The following is a 21,902-nucleotide window of genomic DNA, read 5'->3' as shown; positions in this document are numbered from 1 at the left end:
CTAACACCTTATGTCTGTTTTAAAGATCAGAAACACTGCTTCTTCTTCATTTCAAATAATATATGCTTAGATTATGCTTCAAAGAGGGATTAGGGTTTTTTTTTTTGTTACTTAAAATGCAGCAGCTAATCAGCTAAGGGGTTCTCAAGCCAACCACAGCTCCACAGCAGTATGCAGTGTGAAAGCTCAGTGAATCACATTCATTTCCCCAAAACCCAAAGGTAGCAAAGAGTCACAATGAGTATTTCCCAGGAAAGTAAGTGGCCATGACAAACAGAAAAGCACCAAACTGTCCTTCCGAACGCTGCAAGGATCACTGATGTTTCATTGCTTCTGATTTGTTTAAAACATAGTAGTGTGTTGGGTATCCTACTCCCTGTTTCTCAGGCTCAGCTTTGCAAACAGGTCTGCAAAAGTGACAGCTGCTCAGACCTTTAAAGCCCTCTCCTAGCGGCACTGAGCTGCTGCTGGGCAAAGATGTGAGCACAGACCTCACGCTTGCTAAAGAAGAACACAGGAACATGTTTTCAGAGAATCATTAGGGTTGGAGAGGACCTCTGACATCCCCAGGTCCAACCCCACCCCCACCATGCCCACTGCCCACGTCCCTCAGTGCCACATCCCCATGGCTCTGGGGCACCTGCAGGGGACTGTGACTCCCCCACCTCCCTGGGCAGCTGTGCCACTGCATCACCACTCTTATTATTCTCAAGATCCAACCTAATATCCAAACTTGTTTTGGGAAACAACGACTAGGATCTGGTCTCTGCCTCACTGTCCGGAACACTGTCATGGGCTCTCCCACAGATACTCTACTGCTATTTTATTATACACCTAAGCAATGGTTTGCCAGTACTCAAGAGTAGGGCATAAAAGACCCCAATCCCGCAAATACAAATGTCTCATTTTAGTTTTTGATCAGTCCTGTTGGTTTAACCATGACCATGAATGTGAGTAAAAGTAAACCTAGGACAAAAAGCTTAGCATATTAAGGGAAATATATATACAATCTTAAACAAAATGGAGTATAGGGACATAGAGCTGGAGCAGGCTCTGAGCACCTGAAGGAGCTGCATGTGTCCCTGTTCACTGCAGGTTGGACTACATGGCCTGTAAGGGTCTCTTCCAACTAAAACAATTCCATGATTCCACGCTTAAACATCAATTTAAATAATATTTATATAACATCAGGGTCATATTTAGGGTTAATAATTAGTTATAGACCAGAGCAAGTGAGTAACAGAAGGAAATATTAATTAAAAACCCAGTCTTTATTCAGTCACAGGTTTTCTTTCACACTCTGTTTCTGTTTTTTTGATTAGAAAATAATCATCACATTACACAATATTTTTCCTCATTAAACTACAAAAGCAACAAAGATCCCTTGCTTCTTGGGCCAATTAGTGCCTGTGCACAATCACCAGGAATACAAATCAAAGTGTGCCTCAGCTGACTCTGACCTAATAAGACATCCACGCAAAAGCTAAGCTCCACATTCTTTTGTGACTACAGCAGTTCAGTTTCCTTACCACAACGCAATAGGCACTACACACTGTTTCCTCCATCAGGAAACTGCAGAGAGGCCATGGGGTGGGCTGGGGGCTGAGGGTCACCTCCACTGTTGGGTGAGCTCCTCAGTGGTTTGGTGTAACAACACAAACTCCCAACTAATCCCAAGGCACACAGCAGGAGTGCTGAGGCTTGCAGTGATGGGGGTTTAAGGCAAATGAGCAGAAGAAATCATGCACTCATGGAACCATAGAATGGCTTGGGTTGGAAGGGACCTCAAAGACCGTCTAATTCCCTGCCATGGGCAGGTTGCCACCCATCAGGTCGGGCTGCTCAGGATCCCATCCAACCTGGCCTAACATGGTGAGTCTGTGGGGCAGATCCCAAAAACAGGGCCCTGTGCTCCTGGGGGGGCTGTGTTCCTAGGAACCTCTCTTCCTGTTTTCTCCTTTTCCTCTGAGAAAGAGGCCATTTTCAGAGTTTGTACTTCTACATCCGCCCCCACCCCAAATCCGTGTTAGTTTTTCTCACTTAAACCAATTTCACTCTCCCACTGAGTGCCGAAGTGTTGCAAGTTACGCTGTGCCGTGTTATTCACGCCCACCCAACATCCATTTTCTGACCAATTTCCTTCTGACATGCATCTTAACCATCTTCAGAGTCGCTTCTGAATTTGGCCTAAATTGGAGAATTACATGCTAAAGCTCTGGTGAGATGCTGTACTGAGCTGATCTCTGGCAGAAGGTGTGTGCACCAGGGATCTGATCTCTTCGTTACTGTTTCTCAGTGACAGTGGAGGGGGAAGCACCAAAAGCTGGGTCTGCAGCCTCAGCTCGTGTTCTCACCTCTCCAGCTATGCTACAGATGGCAATCACAAGTGTCTGCGCATCAGTGTTAATCTACCTATTGAGCCTGGTCAGTAAGCCCAGACAATAAGCACAGTCCTGCTCCACCTCCTTCAGAAATATTTCAGTTTCTTGGACAGTTGAAGCCTTGAAGGCACTGCACTCCTGGAAGTGTCATGAAACTGCAGGCAAGTTGGACTAGATGACCTTTAGGGGTCCCTTCCAACTCAAACAATTCTATGACTCTACGATTCTATGATCCTTGCAGTCTTCCCACACACCAGAGGAGCCAGACCAGGGCTGAGACAAAGCTACCTGAAGCTGGAACTCACCGCTTCTGCTGCTGAAGGCATGATTTCATTAATCTGGCAGTTTGGAAAGAGATGGGAGCATCAGCCAGAACATACGCTTCTGTGCAGCAAGAACCACCTTTCTGTGCTGGATGTACAGCTCCTGGCACAATGGGATCTTGATTGACTTACAGCCTGCGTGTGTTCCAGCAAAACCCCAGCTAATCACAGTAATAGAGCTGTTCTGCTCCCTTCCTAATTTCCACAGGACAGTTCTCTGTGGAGGACAGCCTCCCTCCATCACCATGGACTTCCATAATCTAATGCTACCATTTGATCTTGCCATGTAGCCCAAATTAGCGGTGTACCCCTGCTCGAAGTGGAACAAACGTCCCCATCGTGTTTGGCTGGGTCTCCTGCTGCTGGTTTGTTATTTTGGCTCCTGCTGTCTGTGAGGGAGGAAGCACAGTCCTGATTTTGTGAGGCTCAGCTGGGGAATTTGCCTTCTGAGCTAAGCAGCCCATTGCTAAATGGTTAATGAGGTTTTTTTATGGGTATCTTGAACAACCCAACCTTCCTCTCAAAAACAGATCTTTGGGGGCTTTTTCTGGCCTGCTTAAGCCAGCACATGTCAATGGCTGCCCTTAAGCTGGACACAGTGATGGTGCTGAGGGTGCCATGTCCCCTGTGTGCCCTGTGCTGACAACCCAGCTACCTCCAAGCAAATTTCCCCTTCCAAGGCACCACAGAGTCAAATGATTCGCTGGTAGAAACCCATCAAAAGCACACATCTCTCTGTTGTAATGGGATGCCTTTCCAGGGCTATTTGCTGCGCTGATCAATGGCTACAACATCCACCCCTGGCTAGGTGTGCAGAAACATACATTGTCTGCAACACAGGCAAGTGATAGAATGAGGAGATGCGACGAGGAGGAAATTTTGTTAGCCTGACACAATCTCAGAATAGCTAAACGGGGCAAAACAACGTGTATTTGTGCTCAGATCCTGGTGATGTTTATTTAGTAGGACAAACATAGCTAAGGGTTGCAACTTATAAACGCTTGCTTTATTTCCAGAGCAAATTGCTCCCATGGAACCAGACATTTGATGTTTCCCTGCTATCGCCCAACAAAGGAAGCTCGCTTCCCAAAGTCGGCTTTAATGACCAGCAAAGTCGCCTCACGTGGATTACAAAAATAAAAAGCACAAAAGGCTCAGAATGGAAAATAACAATTTCCCTGGCTCACTTTTGTGATCAAACAGTGGGGGACTCGTAGTAGAAAACTCTGCTTTGAAATACAAAAATAAGAGTAACAGTGAAAATAAATGGCAAGGTCTTGGTTCTACTCAGCCTTGAAAATCCACAAGTTTTGCTGTTGGAGGCTGTGTGAGGATTCATTTAAAAGTCAATAATCAGCAGAGAGGGATTAGTGCCTTCCAATAACTGCTCTAGTACAGAGACACTAAAAGGCTCCAGCAAAGTTCATTATCTTATCCCTTTACACTGGCTCACGGCCCCGAGTTTCATATGCATCACATTCACTCTTATGGCAAAAAAGCAAGTTGATCAGAGCAAAGCCAGCAAGTAATCCAACGGCACCTTTGGGTCAAATCTTCCTTGATACCTAAAGAACCCGATGAGGTGCTGGGGCCCAGCCTGGCTTTGCTGGAGCTGAAGCAGCTTTGTGCAGCACAGCTCCATTGTTGCAGACCCTGCAAGAACCACCATGCACCATCACTCTGCTGCTCGGGACAGAATTCCTCTCCCATCCTCCATGCATGCACCAGCCTGGATGCTTTCATTTTTTCTATGCGGACACAAAAAATGGCTTGTTAGCCATCCCCAGCTGTGATAAGAGCTCTGTCTCCCTGTGGCATGATGGGCTGATGGGTTGATGAGTAGACTAGATGATCTTAGTGGTCTTCTCCAGTCTTAATGATTCTGTGATTCTATGCTGTGCAGTACCCCCAGACAGATTAGCTTAAAAGATGTAAGAAACCAACTGGAGATGGAAAGTTTAATGCCAAATGAAATTCTTTTAGGTATCTGCAGAATGACTTATTTATCTAATAGTCTTCTAGAGACTTCATGCATCAAATCATAGAATCATAGAATCATAGAGTGGCCTGGGTTGAAAAGGACCACAATGATCATATTGTTTCAACCCCCCTGCTATGTGCAGGGTCGCCAACCAGCAGACCAGGCTGCCCAGAGCCACATCCAGCCTGGCCTTGAATGCCTGCAGGGATGGGGCATCCACAACCTCCTTGGGCCAATCTGTTCCAGTGCGTCACCACCCTCTGGGTGAAAAACTTCTTCCTAAAATCAGCTATCTTAACAGAAATCTACAGATCATGAACTCTCACCTGCGGTCTGAAGTCGCACTTCATCCTGACCAGCAACCAGCATTTTACTACTATTCCTTATGGCCACGTGACATAATACTCTGCTTCTTCTGCTTTTCTGCTGACATGCTTCCAGGATAAGTAAGATAAGTAAAAGCAACTTGCATGCTTATGTCTTTTCCCTTTTATGCAAAAAATGTATTTACAGAACTCCTTAGCTGAGGAACTGGGAGCACCCAAAGACCTGAACCACCTGAGCACCCACACAAAGAAGACAGCGACCTCAATTTAGTCTCAGGCGTAAACAATGCACGTGTTAAACCTCACTCTTAAAGGTGGCCTGCAAAGCACACTTGGGCCTGAGGGCTGATCATGGCACTGCCTGCATGGAGCAAGATGAGCTAGGGAAGAGATCACCAAGCTGTGCTGCAGCTGTGCTGCAACAGCCGGCAGCAGCCCTGTTTGTGCAGGGCAGTGCAACCCCACAACTGGGCTGCACTGCCCACCAGAGCAGCAGGGACCACTTGTGGTCTGCAAACCAACTGCAGAAGACCCCCGAAGTAAGAGTACATATCTAAAAGTATGTGATACACCCCAGTGAGGGGGTCTTATGGAGATCCCCAGGCCTGAAAATGAAGAGCCCCTCTGCTTCCATCCCTGTGCTTTCGCTAGAAAAGGCAGAGGGGTTGGGAAGGATAGGGCCCCACCTCAGCCCCTACAAAAGATGCAGACCAAAGGAACAGATAAGCCCACAAAGGCCCTTGCTGAAAAGCCAGCTCTATCAACAAGCACCAGCTCAGTGACCACACTGCCCAGCAACTCCTGGTCAATAAAGGGCCGATTCTCCTCCCTCTCGGAAAACAATGTGTTCCACACACTGACACAGCAACAGCCCCTGGGCAGCCCCCCAGTGTCAGGGGGTGTCAGGCTCTGCTCTGCCAGATGACAAAGCGAGCACATGGACAAGCTCCTCCTGCCATCACAGGCTGCCCTGGCTGTGCCCAGGGAGATTTTGTCTGCTAATGGAAATGAAGAAAACCTCCAGCGCAGATAATCCTCCATTATAATGGCAGAACATTTGGGAAAGGGCCAAGTAAAAGAACAAGCCAAATCTCTTTTACTTAAAGCCTGGCCCGAATGTGATAATGTAATGACTTAGGTCTGGATGCTTTAAATGCCATTCATCGTGACTGACTTAGCATATAGATTGTATCAACTAAAATAACGAAGAACTAGGAACTGAATAGATGGCATCAGAGAGCTTCTCCCTTCCAAGAAAACTGGTTTCCATTTGCAAGCTGTCTCAAAGATCACTGAGTCTCAGCACCGGGAGGTCCAACCCTGCAGCACCCATCACTTCAGTTCCCATCACTTTCTGCAGAAGGTTCAACCCCGTCCCCCAGATACAGGCTGGTGACTCAGGTACCCCCCTGCAAATGCAAACTCCTTGAGTACTTAGTGCCTAACCTCTTTCTGCCACTGCTGGTTGTACTTGGCATTCAGAACCTGATCACAAAGGTCACTGAAGCCACTGGGAAGATTCACATCATCTTAAGGGGCTTTGGATCAAAACACACTTGGAGTTTCCTCTACCACCACGACTTTCCAAAAGCGTGGTAACCCTGGCTGTTGTTTAGCTTCCTAGCATCTGTAACAGCTAACTTTGATTTCTGTTTTACAGAAATGAAATGCAACTCAATCCCCAGTGCTACATGCAAACTGAAGATTGCTTTCAATTACTATTAGCAGGCTTTTCAAGGTGATTGTAGGGACATCCCAAAAGAAGCGGGACAAATCAAGCTATTGGAATGACCAGTTGTGCTGAACAAGCTCCTCACACAGCTGGCAAAGAGCAAAATAAAGCTGCAATAAACTGACGGCAATCATTTTCTAGAGGAGTAACAGCTTATCTTAACAGAGAAGACCACTCAACTTCTTCTAAGCGACAGCAGCTCATTACACCCAGCATTCGCTCACCTCTCCCACAAAACACGAAAGCAGCAGCAGCCAGAACTACCAAGATGGACCGTTTTCTACAATCCACACTAGTGTTACAGAAGGCAGAAGGTAAAACAAGTGCAAAATGCCACCATTCTGATTTTAGTATACCCACTGAACATCATTTTGATGGCTACTCAGGGTGGAAAGCAGTAGGGGATCGTATTAATCATCCATTTCAAGTCTTCCAGTTGGCAAACTCAGACCTTTAGGAAAGAAATTCTCTCACACCAGACAAGTTTTGGAATGGTTACAAACACAAGATCTAACATTCTGGTTGCATTTCTTACAAGCCCCAGGCATATCATAAAAAGAAGTGTCTTATTTGAATGCTTTTATCTTCCTGGTCGTGTAATTCAGCTCCTTCCAGGGTGGTCATTTATTTTTCCTCGCTGTTGCCTTCTTCATTTGTTACATTTCGTGTTGAAATCAAGGCTCATCAGCAGCCCTGAGCAGAGCGTCAGTGCTGGTTTGAATCTTCCATGTCTTCTGTTTAATTGAATTTTCATTTGTATCTCCTCAGCTGTTTCCCCTCCGAGGCCTTCCCCCTCCCCTCCCCTGCTCTCCACTCATCCATAAAGATCAAGCAAGCGTTTCTGGCAAGCACCAGCTGCAAATACTGAGAGTTCTTGGGCATCTTCTACTTTTAGAAAACCACCAAGAGGCCAAATAACACCAGTGCTTGTTCTGTGAAGCTTGAAGCCTGCTTTTCAGAAAGACCCGCCGCTTTATTAACTGCACTGCTCTCTGAAACCTGCAGCAAGATTCGGAGGATCGCAGAGCTACACATTTGTCAAGAGAGGACACAGAGCCACATGGGGCTTTGCAGCCTTTTTTGCTGAGCTAGCCTGGCCAGCCAGGACTCGGAAACAGCTTTAATGGTACAAGTGCTGTTTAAAAATAATCACTTGGAGCCAGGTGCAAAGACAGCCTTCCTCCTCCTGCCGGTGCTGCCCATTCTCAGAGATGCTCAGCTGGAAGAACTAACTCTGAGGTGAAGTTAATTTTTGTACCATGGACTCACACAGCTTCTAAGGGGCTCAGGTTGGAAGACAGGCCTCTGCTGGGATTTCTGTTGTATGGGAAAACATTGGACAATGTATACTTATGGCTCATTTTCCACCACCACAATCTTTCTGGCTGGGGACAGCCTCTTTATCACTGGAAATCTTCAGGATGGGAAAAGGAAAGCCCCACTAGCTCCTCTTCCAAACTTTGGTCAAAGAAGCTTGGAAAGATACAAGTTAGCTCGGAGATTCACCAGTTTGTATTCCTACTCCAGCAGCTGATGTTGTTATAAGCTCTTTGTGCTGGAAAGCGATTATAAGAGTAAAAATTCAAGATAAGGGTATTCAATGTGAAATCTATTAGATGCTAAACACTGCAGTCCAGACAGATGTAGAAATGTGAAAATCTTGGTGTCTGGTCTACTTACAAGCACGTCACATGAAGCACCAAGAAATACATGAGCCAGAAGAGTTCTGCTTTAGGACCGAGCTGGACAAAATGACCTTTCGTTGATCTACTCCATCACTGACTAGTACAATTTCTGCTTGTAATTCATTATTCTGAAGCTGCTTACCATTTTGTCCACATCAAGGTCAACTTCCATCAGTCAGTTCTTGGACCTGGAACTCCTGGCTCTTTATCCAAAGAGCATTCGGGAGAAACAAACATTCTCATTTGAATATTCACCTTCCTTGCTCCTACACACGGCACCCGATCCATTGCTGAAAGTTTGACACTCTCTTTGACAGTGATGCTCTGTCAATCTGATATAACCTGACACCAAGGGTGCGTTTTGCTACTAAGTAAAAGAGTACAGCACTTCAGCCACTAAAATTAAGAGTGATTTTGCTACTGGATGTAAGATCTGATTTTGTTTCTGTGTACATTTGCATCCATTTCTATATACTCTGCTGTTGGGTATTTATGGCACCAGCTTTGTGCAAATGGTCCAGAGCCTCTTCACTGCAGCTCAGACCACTACAATTTATATCTAGGAGATCTTCTAGGAGACAATAAATCAGAGGTTAGAGAAGGCTTGCTTGTAACTGAATCTTAGTTGAGGCAGCTCCTCTCCCTTTTCTCTGTGCTTTTGTGCTGCTTATGGAAGGATGTATTTTGGGAAAGGAAAGACATACGGTAACATTTTGTCTTTTAGCTTGCAGAGTTTTGTATCTTTTCATTTAAAAAACAGATTCTAAGACTTCTCATGAAAAGGGGGCTTTCTAGGATCTATCTTGTTGGCATTCCCTTACTATCAAATCCTACCAGGCATATTTAACACCGTGAATGGGGGGTCATCATTTCTGCTGCCAGTCTCTGCCCTTCCTACCAGCTCTGACAGCTCTGATCCACTTATTCTTGGCACTTGCTCTGAGCAAGGTTCACACAGAGGTGTCAGTGTCCAGTCTGTGTACTGCTGTACCAAGATGCTGTTATTCTTCTGGTTGACTGCTCAGGAAACAACCTTATTTTGTTATCCAGAGTCCGAGCTTGGTCATGATTCCTCTCTCGACTCCTGCTTTCAGGCTCTGCCTCTTTCTGCCTCTGGTACGCTTTCCGCTGTCGGCACTACATTCTTGCTGTCGCTAGCAGTGCCAGCTGGTCACTTCTCTCCTGCTCGGTTATAAGTGATGGTACAGGTCAACAAACCAAGTACTTAGGGCCTTAATTTCTATTTTTCCAGGGAAAAAAAAAAATGAAAGAATTTAGCTGGAGCATGGAGATTGCTGGTGTAAAAGGCAGTTGGAGAGGTGGTTCATTCACATTCAAAGGCAGCTGGGGCTTCAGAAGACACCAAACTGTCTGTTGTGGGTTTTGCTATTTGCTAAGTTACTTAACAGCAACATCTTCTTGGGAAATAGAGGACTGTGTGAAAGCCTCTTCTAAGGAAAAGAGGAAATGCAGGACTTACACTGAAAGCTGACCTCGCAGCCATGTGGCAGACTCCCTCTGAAGCTCTTGTGAGGCTACAAACGTGACAAAGACCTTTCACAAGGACTTTCCAGCCTGGTTTACTTAGGGGAAGAGCACAAAAGGTGTCTCACTGAAGCTGTGAGCTGGTGAGTCCCTGCAAAGCACCAGGAGACTTTAAAATCTGCTCCTGTTAAACAAAACTTGACAATATTGCTTGCCACTTGTGTAACAGGATTCTGCAGCGTTTTGTCTGTCCAGTGGAGGAAACTTACCTTATAAATTACAAAGACTCTGTCTAAGGCTGAGGGAAAATAAAAAGAGAGAAATCTACAAAGCCCAGGACAGCTAAGGCTTGTTATGAAACCAGAGAGTTCATTCTAGTGTGAAGCAAACCTGAGCACTGCATTAAAAATGTAAATGTGATTGAAAAAGCATAACCAGATAAAATGGATTTGACCTCCACAAGCATAAGAGGTGGTCCAACCGAGCTGACACAGCGACAAACTGCTGCACTTGGCTTTTTGCTGCACGGAGGGTCACAGGAAGTTTGTTTAAAAAACCCACAGAAATGTTGAGCCAGTGGAAGATTTGCGTCGTGTTTACAGGAACTACCAGGAGAACATAAGGCTGGTTTGGGAAAAAAAAATAGTCATTTGGATGGCTAAGGATAAAGAAGGACTCCTCAAAACCACTTCTCAAAGTCTCTGAAAGTGACTGCTTTACCTTCAAAAAATTAAGCCCCACACAGAGAAGCAGCCAAGAGTGACTGAATCTCTCGGTGTGATCTCACAGCTCAGCGTGCAGTGTGCCGGTGCCTTCCTGAGAGCACCTGATGGACAAGTCCTGCTGCCGCCTCCTGGGTTAACATTGTGTTAACCCAGACCAGTGCTGGAGCTGGATTTGCTGCACCACCATACCACAGAAATGGCCCCGGGGTTCAGAACAAGCAGGGACAGGCAGAAATGACTTAAGCCTATGTCACTAGCAAAAAGAGATGTTAATCAAACCCCTGCTTGGGATTTCAGAATCCAAGAAAGCAACATCTAGGAGCAAGGAAGCAAGCCAATGTAGTGCAAATTGAAACCAGCAACCAATTCCTCCCACCCAGCTGAGTCTATCCTGTTGTGTATCCTCAAGACAATCTGTGGTAACATTGCTTATGACTGACCCTCATCTGGTTTCCAAACGGAGACGCAGTCCTTTAGTTAAGCTGAGGTTGGGAATCTTGAATAAGAGATTAATGGGGGTTCTCTAGTCAACCTTAGGCACGAGGTCACCGCCCAGAGCAGAGCTGTTGCCTCAGCTTGAACAGGCTGCCTGGGTCCTTGTCCTGCTGAGTTATGAGAACCTCCTAAAACCAGGCAGTATGACTTCTCTTGATACAAAGAACACTGCAAACAACTGCAACAGAAATAAATTTGAAAGCTGGTACCCGAGAGAACTTGAGTCAAAATGGAAACAAAGGATGCAGGAAAAAGGCCGTGACAAAAGGAATTGTTTCTTCTATTTTCCAAGAGGTGTAGGAGTGAATATGTGGACAAAGATTGCACATACAGGAGGGCACTAAAATTGGGCGGCAGTCAGCCCAGCAGAGATGAGCCTGAGCTTTGTCTTCAAGCAAATCTAGGTGCACACACATCTGCCTGCAAGCAATAACCCAGATCTGCTCACACCCATTGATGCTGATGTGCACGTTATTAGGAAACTCAATTGTCCTGAGGTTTGGGACCTGAGCGTGAATGAAACATGAGCTACATCTAACTATCTCCAGATTAGCAGCAGCTCTCATTTGGCAGCACTGCAAGTCCTGTGGCCCCGCTGCCAGCAGCAGCGAGCAGTTGCTTCTGTGTATTTATATTGTTAGGGAATTTCAGCACGCTGGGTTGGCTGGGCTGGTACCACTGATATGGGCATTCCGTAAGGTTTTTCTACATTTTACATTGCAACTCCAAAACCCTATTTCAAAGCCCTATGCAGGAGCACTTACAAAAACTGAATGTAAAGCTAATCCTGAATATCTGCGGGTTTGACCACAGATGGGAAGAAACAGAACAATCTGATCTCTCCAATCAGAACTAAAAGTACCAGTGTAATAATCAATTTTCATGCCCTGTCATGTAGAAAAGACATTACAATTTGTTGTTTACGCAAGAATGATTGAGAAACAAACATTTCTTGAAAAGATCTGAAAACAGAAAATGCAGATAAACCAGAAAGTAGATAAGTTAACCTCAGATTCTGAATTATTTACTGAACTGCATGAAAATTACCACTAATTCTTTTCCATGTATGGCCTCCCTCCCAGTATTTCTTCCCTCCAGATCCCCTGGTGCCAGCACCAGCTTTAACCCCTCCTGCCCCACTCCCATCACCACAAGATGAGGCCCCACAAACATACGGAACTCCTACCACGCACGTGTGTGCTGCAGGCCTGGGAGGTCCCTGCCTACTTGCCAACATGATGCCAATGCCACCAGAAGGCATTGCTGACTCTCAGGCCTGCATTTCATAGAATCACAGAACCATTGGTGTTGGAGAAGACCTCTCACACCCCAGGCCCAATCCCAGCCCACTCCCACTGTGCCCACTGCCCACATCCCTCAGTGCCACATCCCCACAGCTCTGGGATACCTCCAGGGATGGTGACTCCCCCACCTCCCTGGGCAGCTGTGCCACTGCCTCACTGTTCTTTCAGAGAAGAAATTGTTCCTAATATCTCAAATACCCATTGCTCTATTTGAACACCTCAGACATGCACACAGTAGCATTGGGTTTCCCATGCAAGCTGAGGCAGGACCCACCTTGATGGCAAGAAGTGGATACAGCACTTGGAGATTTGAGCTGGAAATCAGGAAAATAAAAATGTATCCTACAGCTAAATTGAGGAAAACAAATCATGCCACTAGGAGCTTTCTGCTTTATTAAGCAAATATCTCCTCATTCACGTGGAACAGTTTGTCCAATTTGGATAAACAATTAATCACCAAGGGGTGATCAGTGACAATAACAATGCGAGGTGTATGTTCATCACGGTGATTTCCTTCCATCCCAGTGATGTGCAGCGGTGATGCTGACACAGTGTGAGGATGAAGGCTCTGCAGTGCCTTTGGGCGGTGCACGCGTTCCGGCTGTTATTTTGGAATTTGTCAGCAATGAGACAGGACCTCTCACCTGACATTGGAAACGAGCCCCTGCACAATGGACACCAACACATCTCTTGTGCAGTCTGATCCAATGGCTGGCCACCAGCCCACAGCAGGGGGTTGGAAATGGGTGATCTTTGAGGTCCACTCCAACCTAACCAATTCTATGATTCCGTGCTTTCGCCCACCACAGCCACAGAAGTCCAGCAGCAAAATCTCTTATTTGCTACCTGCATCATCACACCCAACAGCCATTTTGTGTGCGCAGCCTTTCTTGTGCGCTGCAGCCGGGAGCTGAGAAAGTGGAGCTTGAACCTCCAGTCACCCCTTGCATGGAGAGGACAAATCACCAAACTCTGATAACATGGCATGTTTTTAACATTTAAGTGGTATTTTCCACAATACCACCCATTCTCTTTCAGTACCAATTCATAGGTAGTGCAGGAATCCTCCAAGTCTAGCACCAGGCAGTTATGGGATGGCTGCAACCCAAACCTTCTCCAAAAGCAGCTCCTGCAACAACCACCAAGCTGGGTTTCTGCACCAAAAGAGGCTACCGAGAGCCACCGAACTTCCCAGGTTTGGGCAGGACCCTCTGTTACTGTGTTTTTTCTTTCTCTAACTGCTCTTCTTCAGATCTTTAAGCTTATTAATGTTGATGAAAGCTCTGCTCTCTTAGGTTGGCTATTAGGAAGAATCTCTCCTCAGAAAGAACAGTGGACCACTGGCACAGCTGCTCAGGGAGGTGGTGAGTCACTGTCCCTGGAGGTGTTCAAGAAAAGGGTGGATGTGGCACTGAAGGACGTGGGCAGTGGGCAATATGGGTGGTAGGTGGACTAGGTGATCTTAGAGATCTTTTTCCAACCTTAATGATTCTATGATGCACTGATGCAATTTTTGGTGACCAAGCAGAGCAGGGCATGCCCGGGAATAAAGAAAAACAAAACACTTACAGCTCTTCTCTTTCAATGTCAAAACTGCTATTGATTAGCAATCTGCAAACAGATGGGATGTCAGCTTACTACACAATTCCCCGCGCTCCTCAGTTCTTTCTCAATTAACTTGAAAGCTGCGGGAGATCAGCATTTCTATTGGTAAGCTAAGAAATGTCTCCATCAAAAGTTTTATTATATCATCACTATAAACAGAAAACAACTGAGCTTTGGATTAAAGGGCTTTTTTCTCCCTTTTGCTCAGCTCTAGAAAAGAATCCGTTTCTTTGCTTTGTGTCATCCAGAAGCATTTTTCAGCCTTTTGCATTTTCTGATCTTAGGCAGAATGCTAACAGCATCCCATAATCAGGACTGTAATCCTCCAGTCTCCATGCATCTGTCATTTGCATGAAGGCCTTGAAAATAAAACGAGAATGATTCAATTAACAGTTTAGGGTGATTTTTATATATGCTATAACGTTTCTTTAGCATTAGGAAAACCATGGCAAAATATCATTTGTATTTCCCACTATGGATGAAACCAAAGAATTCACCGGGTGAGAAAAATGACCATAGGTTTTAAGGTGCCAATATTTGTAAAAATGTAATTTCCAGACCTTTCTGTTTCCAGTTTTCATTTCTGTGGATGAAGCTTAGCCATGTCCAGAATCCCACCAAATGCCATGCAAACACTTGAAATTCAACAGATCTCATTACAGTTGTACATTGGACAGACATCAGTTTAGGAAGAATGTGGTCCAAAGCCCAGTGAGGTCAAAGAGAGGATTTGGGGGCAAGGCCATTCAAGTTAACTTAAAATAACTGAGATCACTGGTTTTAGTCTTGCTGATGCAAAATAATAATAATAATAATAATAATAATAATAATAATAATAATAAATTAAAAAAAAAAAAAAGGAAAAGGAATCAGGCTGCAAAAACAACTCAGCAGTTGAGATGTGTTTGGTTTCCTTGTCTTCTTTTGGACTGTTTTTTTTATTGTGCTCCCAATCTGGAATCCATAGGCTAAACTAAGGACAATTATGTTTTTTAACTGGTCACTAAAGACAGAAGAGCTGGAAGTTTTCTTTCAAAAACAAAGCAAAGACAAATCCCTGAAACAGAATTCACTCGGTCACTGTGTGAGTCCAGGTCTCACAGAAGCAATTTTAGGCTCTACAGAAAATCCTCTGATCCCTGCTCCTGCACCAGGTTTTCTGGCAGCAGATCCACCAACTTCAGCAGTCAGTGAGGACTTCCTGTCTTGCAAACCCAGGAGAAACCGGGGGAGTTTAATGCTCACAGGGGTAGGATGTGACTCTGCAACACAGCTGAAGAAAACTAGCTCTCACACGGGCAACTCCTGATGATTCTATAAGACTTTATTCACTGCCTGGCTCTTACTCTCCAGGTGACTGCAACCTGCTCTTGCCTTCACCAATGTGAATCTTTTCTTCATTTCACTCTTTCTCTTGACCAGGTCAAGTAGAACAGCCAACAAAGCACCTCTACCTTCATCAATTTGTCTCTTTTCCACTCCTCTCCTCCCCCATTTTGGTGATGTTCCCCAGGTAATCACACTAGAGAACCCACGTTAGATGTGGCCCAAGGAAGTCTTGGATGCCCCATCCCTGGAGGCATTCAAGGCCAGGGTGGATGCGGCTCTGGGCAGCCTGGTCTGGTGGTTGGTGACCCTAAACATAGCAGGGGGGGGTGAAACTAAATGATCATTGTGGTCCTTTTCAACCCAGGCCATTCTATGATTCTATCATTCTATCATCCTATGATGTGAAGCTGCATGCCAGACAGATGGAAGAGAACGGACTGAGGAGAAGAACCATCACCATTTTCCAATTGCCATGACACAACCTAACATTTCTTACAACTTCTGGGTTAGCCAAGTCAAACATAAAAGAAGACATCCCCAATTACATTTGTGCAGATTTGTCTCTTTCTTCAGAGTTCATTAAAAGAACCGCTTTCATCTCGTTAGCTTGCTAAAACATTTCCAACAGGACTAGATGTGTCATGTCAGAATATGACAGGCAAATTTCTTTTCAGGCTTTGAAAGTAGGTTGAAAGAGGAGAAGCTATGCAGTTCACTGTTGTCACTGAAAGATATTTTTACTGTTATGAGTTTCTTATACAAGAAACAAATTAGGAACTGTCACGGAGAAAGAAAAAACCCAAACCTAAAATGTATTCTGTCTTGCTTGCTAATATAGTTACGGCTTTTCTCTGAAATTTTCAGCCTAATAACAAGAGCCTAAAGTACAAGGAAATGAACTATGATTGCTAGCATTTTGGTTTTTAAGCATCATAATCCAAAAGGAAGCAAAAAAGTGCCAAAAACACAATTCATCCTTTGCAACTGCAAGCCAAAACAGATAGCCTCACTTTCCTCTGCCCCAGCCCTTATTTCTGCCCAGTTCAGAGGGTTCTGTGCCATTGCAGGGCATGGGAAGCAGTACCCACAGCACCCAGGGATGCAAAAAAGCATCTGGGAAGGGGCTGAAAGCACGAAATTGCTGAGGGTTGAGCCACAGACACACAGCAAAAGAGCGAGGCCCCGAGTGGGTGTTCACAACACATCGTTGGGTTTTGATGGCATTTACCATCAGATTGCTGAGACGGGCTGTAAACCAGTGGGTGGGGACTGTTTCTCACTCTGAAGAAGTTCATTAGATTATCAGTAATTCAGTTACACGGAGAGCAAGTAGAGCTTGGGGCTGTTTTGAGGGGCTCTTTGATAAAGGTCAAAACAATATATCAGCAGGCTATTGGGACTGATGGCTGTTGGGAAGAAGATAGTAGATAAAGACAAGCATTGTACTCTCATTTGATTTTTCTCCTGATCGCATATTCCCATCCTTGGTGCAACTTAAATGCAAAAAAAATGGAACTGCAAAGATGCCCATCAGTGGGGTACTGCCTGCACTGCTGGGGAAATGAGATGTGACCGCCTGGGAGGATGTAGGGGGCTGGAAGCAAGACCGAAAAATATATATATATCCCCAAAACCCAGGATTTTTGCTGTAGGCAAGTGAAGCCCTGCGTCCTCCTGAATGCTGCAGCCATCACTAACCTCTTGTTTGGGAAGGGGGAATACTGCCCTGGCTCACCATCCAGAAAGGCAGCTGCTGAGTAAGTGGCCGGACCTTGGTTCTGAAGCCAGGCCAGCTAACTCAGCCGCTGTGCATTAGCATTTAAACGCTGAATTCCCTAGTGTTCAGGAATAGTTCCTCCCTGCTCACCACTGGAACACTGCATGCATCTGAGTATTCTGCTGAATAGTAACAGGCTGAGATATTGGTGTTGTCCTAGGCTGGGGCTGTTTGATGAACAAGCACATTCACCAGAGTTGGAATTCCCTACAAAGTCCCACACACTAATAACACGTCTTGCCTCAAAGCTACCATCCAGATAATCCAGACAAGGAAATCACATATTCCAAATTCTGCCTGTCCTCAATGTTTATTTCAAGATATAAGATCTTCAAAAATGTTGACATTCATTGCAGTCCTACATCAAAGCGAGCTTGCAGAGACTGGGTGGTGGGAGAGGAAGACAAATTTCTCTTGAATCACTCTCACCCTCTGACTGGGATCTTCAAAGACCCACATTTGCCTGGTAAAAGCTGTTTTTCAGCTGCAGAAAACAACCTGGCCACTGCCTGATTCTGAGCACACTGCATGTCATGCGTGCAGCTCTTGGGGTGCTCCCCCAAGCCCTCCACACAGCCCTCCACTTGTTTTTGAGACATGAAGGAGGATGTGAAAGAATCCCAAGCAGACGTCACCAGCCAGGATGGGCACAGCCAAGGCTCAGGGGCTGTGGGAACCATCACGGTGTGCTGAGGGAAGTGCCACAGTACCCGTGCTGTCACTGCCCTACACAGGCTGGCCTGCAGCCCTACTTGCCTGCACCCACCTGCACCTCATTCTTTCTTCACTCCCCGCTGCACGCTGAAAGGTACCTCCAAGCACTGATCAGCCCCAAATCCCACCCTCGCTGAACTCTCCAAGTGCTGCAGTTTCTACCTGCTACTTCTTCCCCACTACCCAATACCTCAAGGACTAACCGGGCAGCGCTCAACCTCTCCTCAGCGCCCTGTGAACAACGCCTGCTCTCCGTTCCTTTGTCTTAGCATTTTCTCATCCGTCTGCACATTCCTGTGCTCCTTCACAAGGCGACAGCCAAGTGTGAAACTGCTGTAGCCATTCACGGGGATGAGATTTATTATCTAGAGGCGCACCAATAACACAGCATTAAAAAAATAAAACAGCGGTCTCTTTCATCAAAATCTAATGAACGCGCAATTTAATCTTTATTAAGAATTCATTAGGTGCTCAGCACGCCCGCGTAATGGAGCTTGACCAGGTGAAATGCTAATGCCTGCATTATATTTAAATTCATTTTCAGAAGCGCTCGTTTCCCCGTCGCGCCCTGCAGTGCCGGCTCCCTCCGGCTGTTGCCGCACGCTCCCGGCAGCACCGCGTCCCCACCCAGCCCAGCCGCACGCGGCCCCGCCGCACGCCCGGAGCTCCCACCACGGCAACCGGCTCTGCGTCTTCAGGCGCAGGGCTGCAAGCTGCCGTGCGGCACGCTAGGGCTGCTCCCTTGAAAACACAGAGGTACAACAGGGTATTTTTCAGCCCTCGCTCTACTAATGTAGCCCGGCGAGCCGGCCGTTCTCTGGAACCAGGTTGGTTTAAACAACAAGAGCTCTGCTCCCCGCAGCACAGGAGCCCTGTGCACGGTTGTGTAAGGCACCGTGGCCACAGCTGCCCCTTCGCCTACAGCGCCGTCGCTGTTACGGTGGCAGCCACAGCCTCTCCTTCCACCAAACCACCGCCCGCCATTCCAGCACGCTTCCACAGAAGCGATTCCTAGAGATTAAATAATTTATTGGTGTTCATCTGCAGCAGCTCCTTTCCCGATCCACCTTTCACGTACAAACAAGTGCACACCAAACCCGTCCTCCCGGCCCCAAATCCAGCCCCAAATCCCCGAAGCCGGCCCCAAATGCCTTTCCATGGGGGGCTCGGAGACTTTGCACACCGATAGCAGTGGGAGAGGCAGATGGAACGGCGCTGAGGGCGAGGCTGCTCGCTGCCACAGCCGTGCAGCTCTGTGGGAAGAGCGCTGCCTTGGGCGGGGACGGTGGTTCGGTCCTCCGGGAACCCCCGCAGGATCGGCTATCCCCTGTACGCTCATGGCACCGAGCCGGGCTGCGGGCCTGCGGCGAGCCCACGCCCGCGGGTTGGCGAGCGGCGCCCGAGCCCCTTCGGCTATTTCCGAGCCTGCTCGGCTCCCCCCCGACCGCCTCCGAGCGCTCTCCGAAGGCAGCCGAGCGCCGAGGGAGGAGCCGAGCGCAGAGCTAACGGCGGTTCGAGCCCCCGCTGGGCGCTGTCCACCACGAGAACCGCCTGAAAGCCGCACCGCGCCGCGCCCGCGGGACAGCGCGGAGGGACTGCGGATGGCAGCGGGCACACCGCCCGCCCCGCCCGCACCCCGCGGCCCGGGGGCCCCTCCCAGCCACCGGCTCCTCCGCTATCGGGAAACAAGAACCGCTCCGTGCCTCTACCACTGTGACACCCGGCCCAACGCACAGCTATGGCGCCTGCTTGTTCCAGTGGGAGGCTGGGGCTGGATGGGTTTTAATCAAAAGGAAGAAAAGGGAATGGGAGTAATTCTGCACCTCCACACCTTTGTTGGTTCCCTGTGCCTTCAGTGGCTTCCTTGTGCCTCCATTAGCTGCCTGTGCCTCTGCTGGCTCTCCCACACCTCTGTTGGATCCCCATGCCTCTGTTGGATCCCCATGACTCCATTTAGCTCCCCTCACCTCCACTGACTCTCCCACACCTCTGTATGTTCTTCCACATCTCTGTATGCTCTCCTACATCTCTATAGGCTCTCCCACTTTGCCAGTGGCTCTTCCATACTTCTGTTGTCTCTCCCACACCACCATGGACTCTCCCACATCTCTATATGCTCTCCCAGATCTCTAAGGGCCCTCCCACACCTCTGTTGGCTCTCCCACTTCTCTACTGGCTCTCCCAAATCTCTATAGGCTCTCCCATACCTCTGTTGGCTCTCCCATACCTCTGTTGGCTCTCCAACACCTCTGTTGGCTCTCCCACACCTCTGTTGGCTCTCCCACATCTCTACAGACTCTCCCAGATCTCTATACGCTCTCCCACACCTTTGTGGGCTCTCCCACACCTCTATGGGCTCTCCCACACCTCTGCTGGCTCTCCCACATCTCTACAGGCTCTCCCACACCTCTGTTGGCTCTCCCAAACCTCTATAGGCTCTACCACCCCTCACTGGCTCACTCATCCCTCATTAGGCTCTCCCACAGCCCCGCTGGCTCTCCCTCTGAAAGCACTGCCTGGCCACGTGCTGGGATCACCGTGTGCCAGCGGCACGGTGTGGGGCAGCCATCCCGGCCCACTCCCACTGGGGCCTGGCACAGCTGTCAGGGAGATGCTGCGTGAGAGCAGGGATGATTTTCCAGCGCGTTGGGTCGTGTGTTTTGCTTTTCCCTTTTTAATCACCCGTTTGCAATGTAATAGGCAACCGGCGGCCAAGTTCGCCTCTCATTAATTAAAAGGCTCAAATCTCGGGTAAAAGGGGCTTTGGGTGGCAGCGAGCCTCGCTTTAAATCCGCATTACGGGCGGATTTCGTGCTTTTTTCCCCCTCCTCCTCCTCCCAAGCGCCGGTCACAGCCGCAGCCGTCCCCCCCGCCGCCCTCAGCCCGGCGTTCAGCACCACGGGGCCCCGAACAGCAGCGGCCGCCGCCTCCCGCCCGGCGCTACCCTCGGGTACAACATGGCGCCCGCGGCCCTCCGCGCCGCCCCGCGCCCCGCGGCACTCACTTCATCTGCTTCACGATGGTGCTCTTCCCCGACTCGCCGGCCCCTGCGGGACAGAGAGAGAGAAGCGGTGAGCGCGGGGCGCGGCGGCGCGGGGCGCGGAGCGGAGCGGGGCTCACCGAGCAGGAGCAGCTTCACGTCTTTGGCCGCGCTGATGCCGTCCTCCTTCAGGTTCTTCTCGATGGCCTTGCTGCGCTCCAGGGCGGCCCGCTCCTCGGCGCTCAGGGTACATCCCATGGCGAGAAGGGATTTGATTTAATTAAAAAAAAAAAAAAAAAAAAAAGGGAGGGGATAAAAAAAAAAAAGCGCAACCCCCGCCGCCGCCGCCGCCGCCCGGGCGCAGGGAGCAGGAGGCAGCGCAACGCTGACAGCCGCGGGGATTAACAAAGGCCTGCGGGCTCCGCAGCGGCGGGGCCGGCGGCTCCGTGCCCGAGCGCTCAGCGCATCCACGGGCTGCGGGGCAGCGCGGGCGGGCGGCCGCGGGCGGGGCGGGGCGGAGCAGAAGGAGGAGGAGGAGCGGCAGGGGGAGGAGGAAGGCTGCCGGCGGGGGTGGGTCCGCGCCGCTCCGGGCTGCGCGCTTAGCGGGCGCGGGGCTGCGGCGGGCGCTCGGCTGGAGGCGCGGCGGCGGCGGCTGTGCCGGGGAAGGGGGCCGCGCTCCGCCGGCCTCGCCCGCTGCCGTGACGCGCGCGCCTCGCGCATGCTCCCACCGCCCCGCCTCGGCGCGGCACGGCGCGGCACCGCCGCTCTCCGGCGTGACGGCTCCCCTCAGGAGCGGCATCCCGGCTTGTGTCAGCGGCACTGCAGCCAAAGGGAGCAGGAGCGGCTCGGCCCTCTGTACGGCGCTGCTGGGGGCGCGCCTCAGTGCTGTGCTGAGCGTTGGGCCCCTCAGTGCAAAAAAGACATGGAGGCCCTGGAGCGTGTCCAGGGAAGGGAGCGGAGCTGTGAGGGGTCTGAGCACAGCGCTGTGGGGGCGGCTGGGGGAGTGGGGTGGGTCAGTGTGGAGAAGAGGAGCTCAGGGGAGAGCTCATGGCTCTACAGC

The 21,902-nt window shown here is 48.8% G+C and overlaps 1 protein-coding gene across 2 annotated transcripts in view; it reads right to left on the bottom strand.

Annotated features, from left to right (window-relative positions):
* Positions 1-21,334, bottom strand: part of GNAO1 (G protein subunit alpha o1) — a 119,275-nt gene extending 97,941 nt beyond the window's left edge. For both annotated transcript variants that reach the window (NM_001277550.2, XM_015279145.4), the window contains exons 1-2: positions 20,983-21,334; positions 20,867-20,909 (exon numbers count right to left, since the gene is read on the bottom strand). In NM_001277550.2, the coding sequence (NP_001264479.1) occupies positions 20,867-20,909; positions 20,983-21,100 (161 nt within the window). In that variant the 5' untranslated portion in view covers positions 21,101-21,334. The remainder of the gene's footprint in view (positions 1-20,866; positions 20,910-20,982) is intronic.
* Between the last annotated feature and the right edge of the window lie 568 nt (positions 21,335-21,902).

Source organism: Gallus gallus, chromosome 11 (assembly GCF_016699485.2).
Source record: "Gallus gallus isolate bGalGal1 chromosome 11, bGalGal1.mat.broiler.GRCg7b, whole genome shotgun sequence".
NCBI lineage: Eukaryota > Metazoa > Chordata > Aves > Galliformes > Phasianidae > Gallus > Gallus gallus.
The sequence above is the reverse complement of the archived record's forward strand: the minus strand, read 5'-3'. Positions and strand labels throughout refer to the sequence as shown.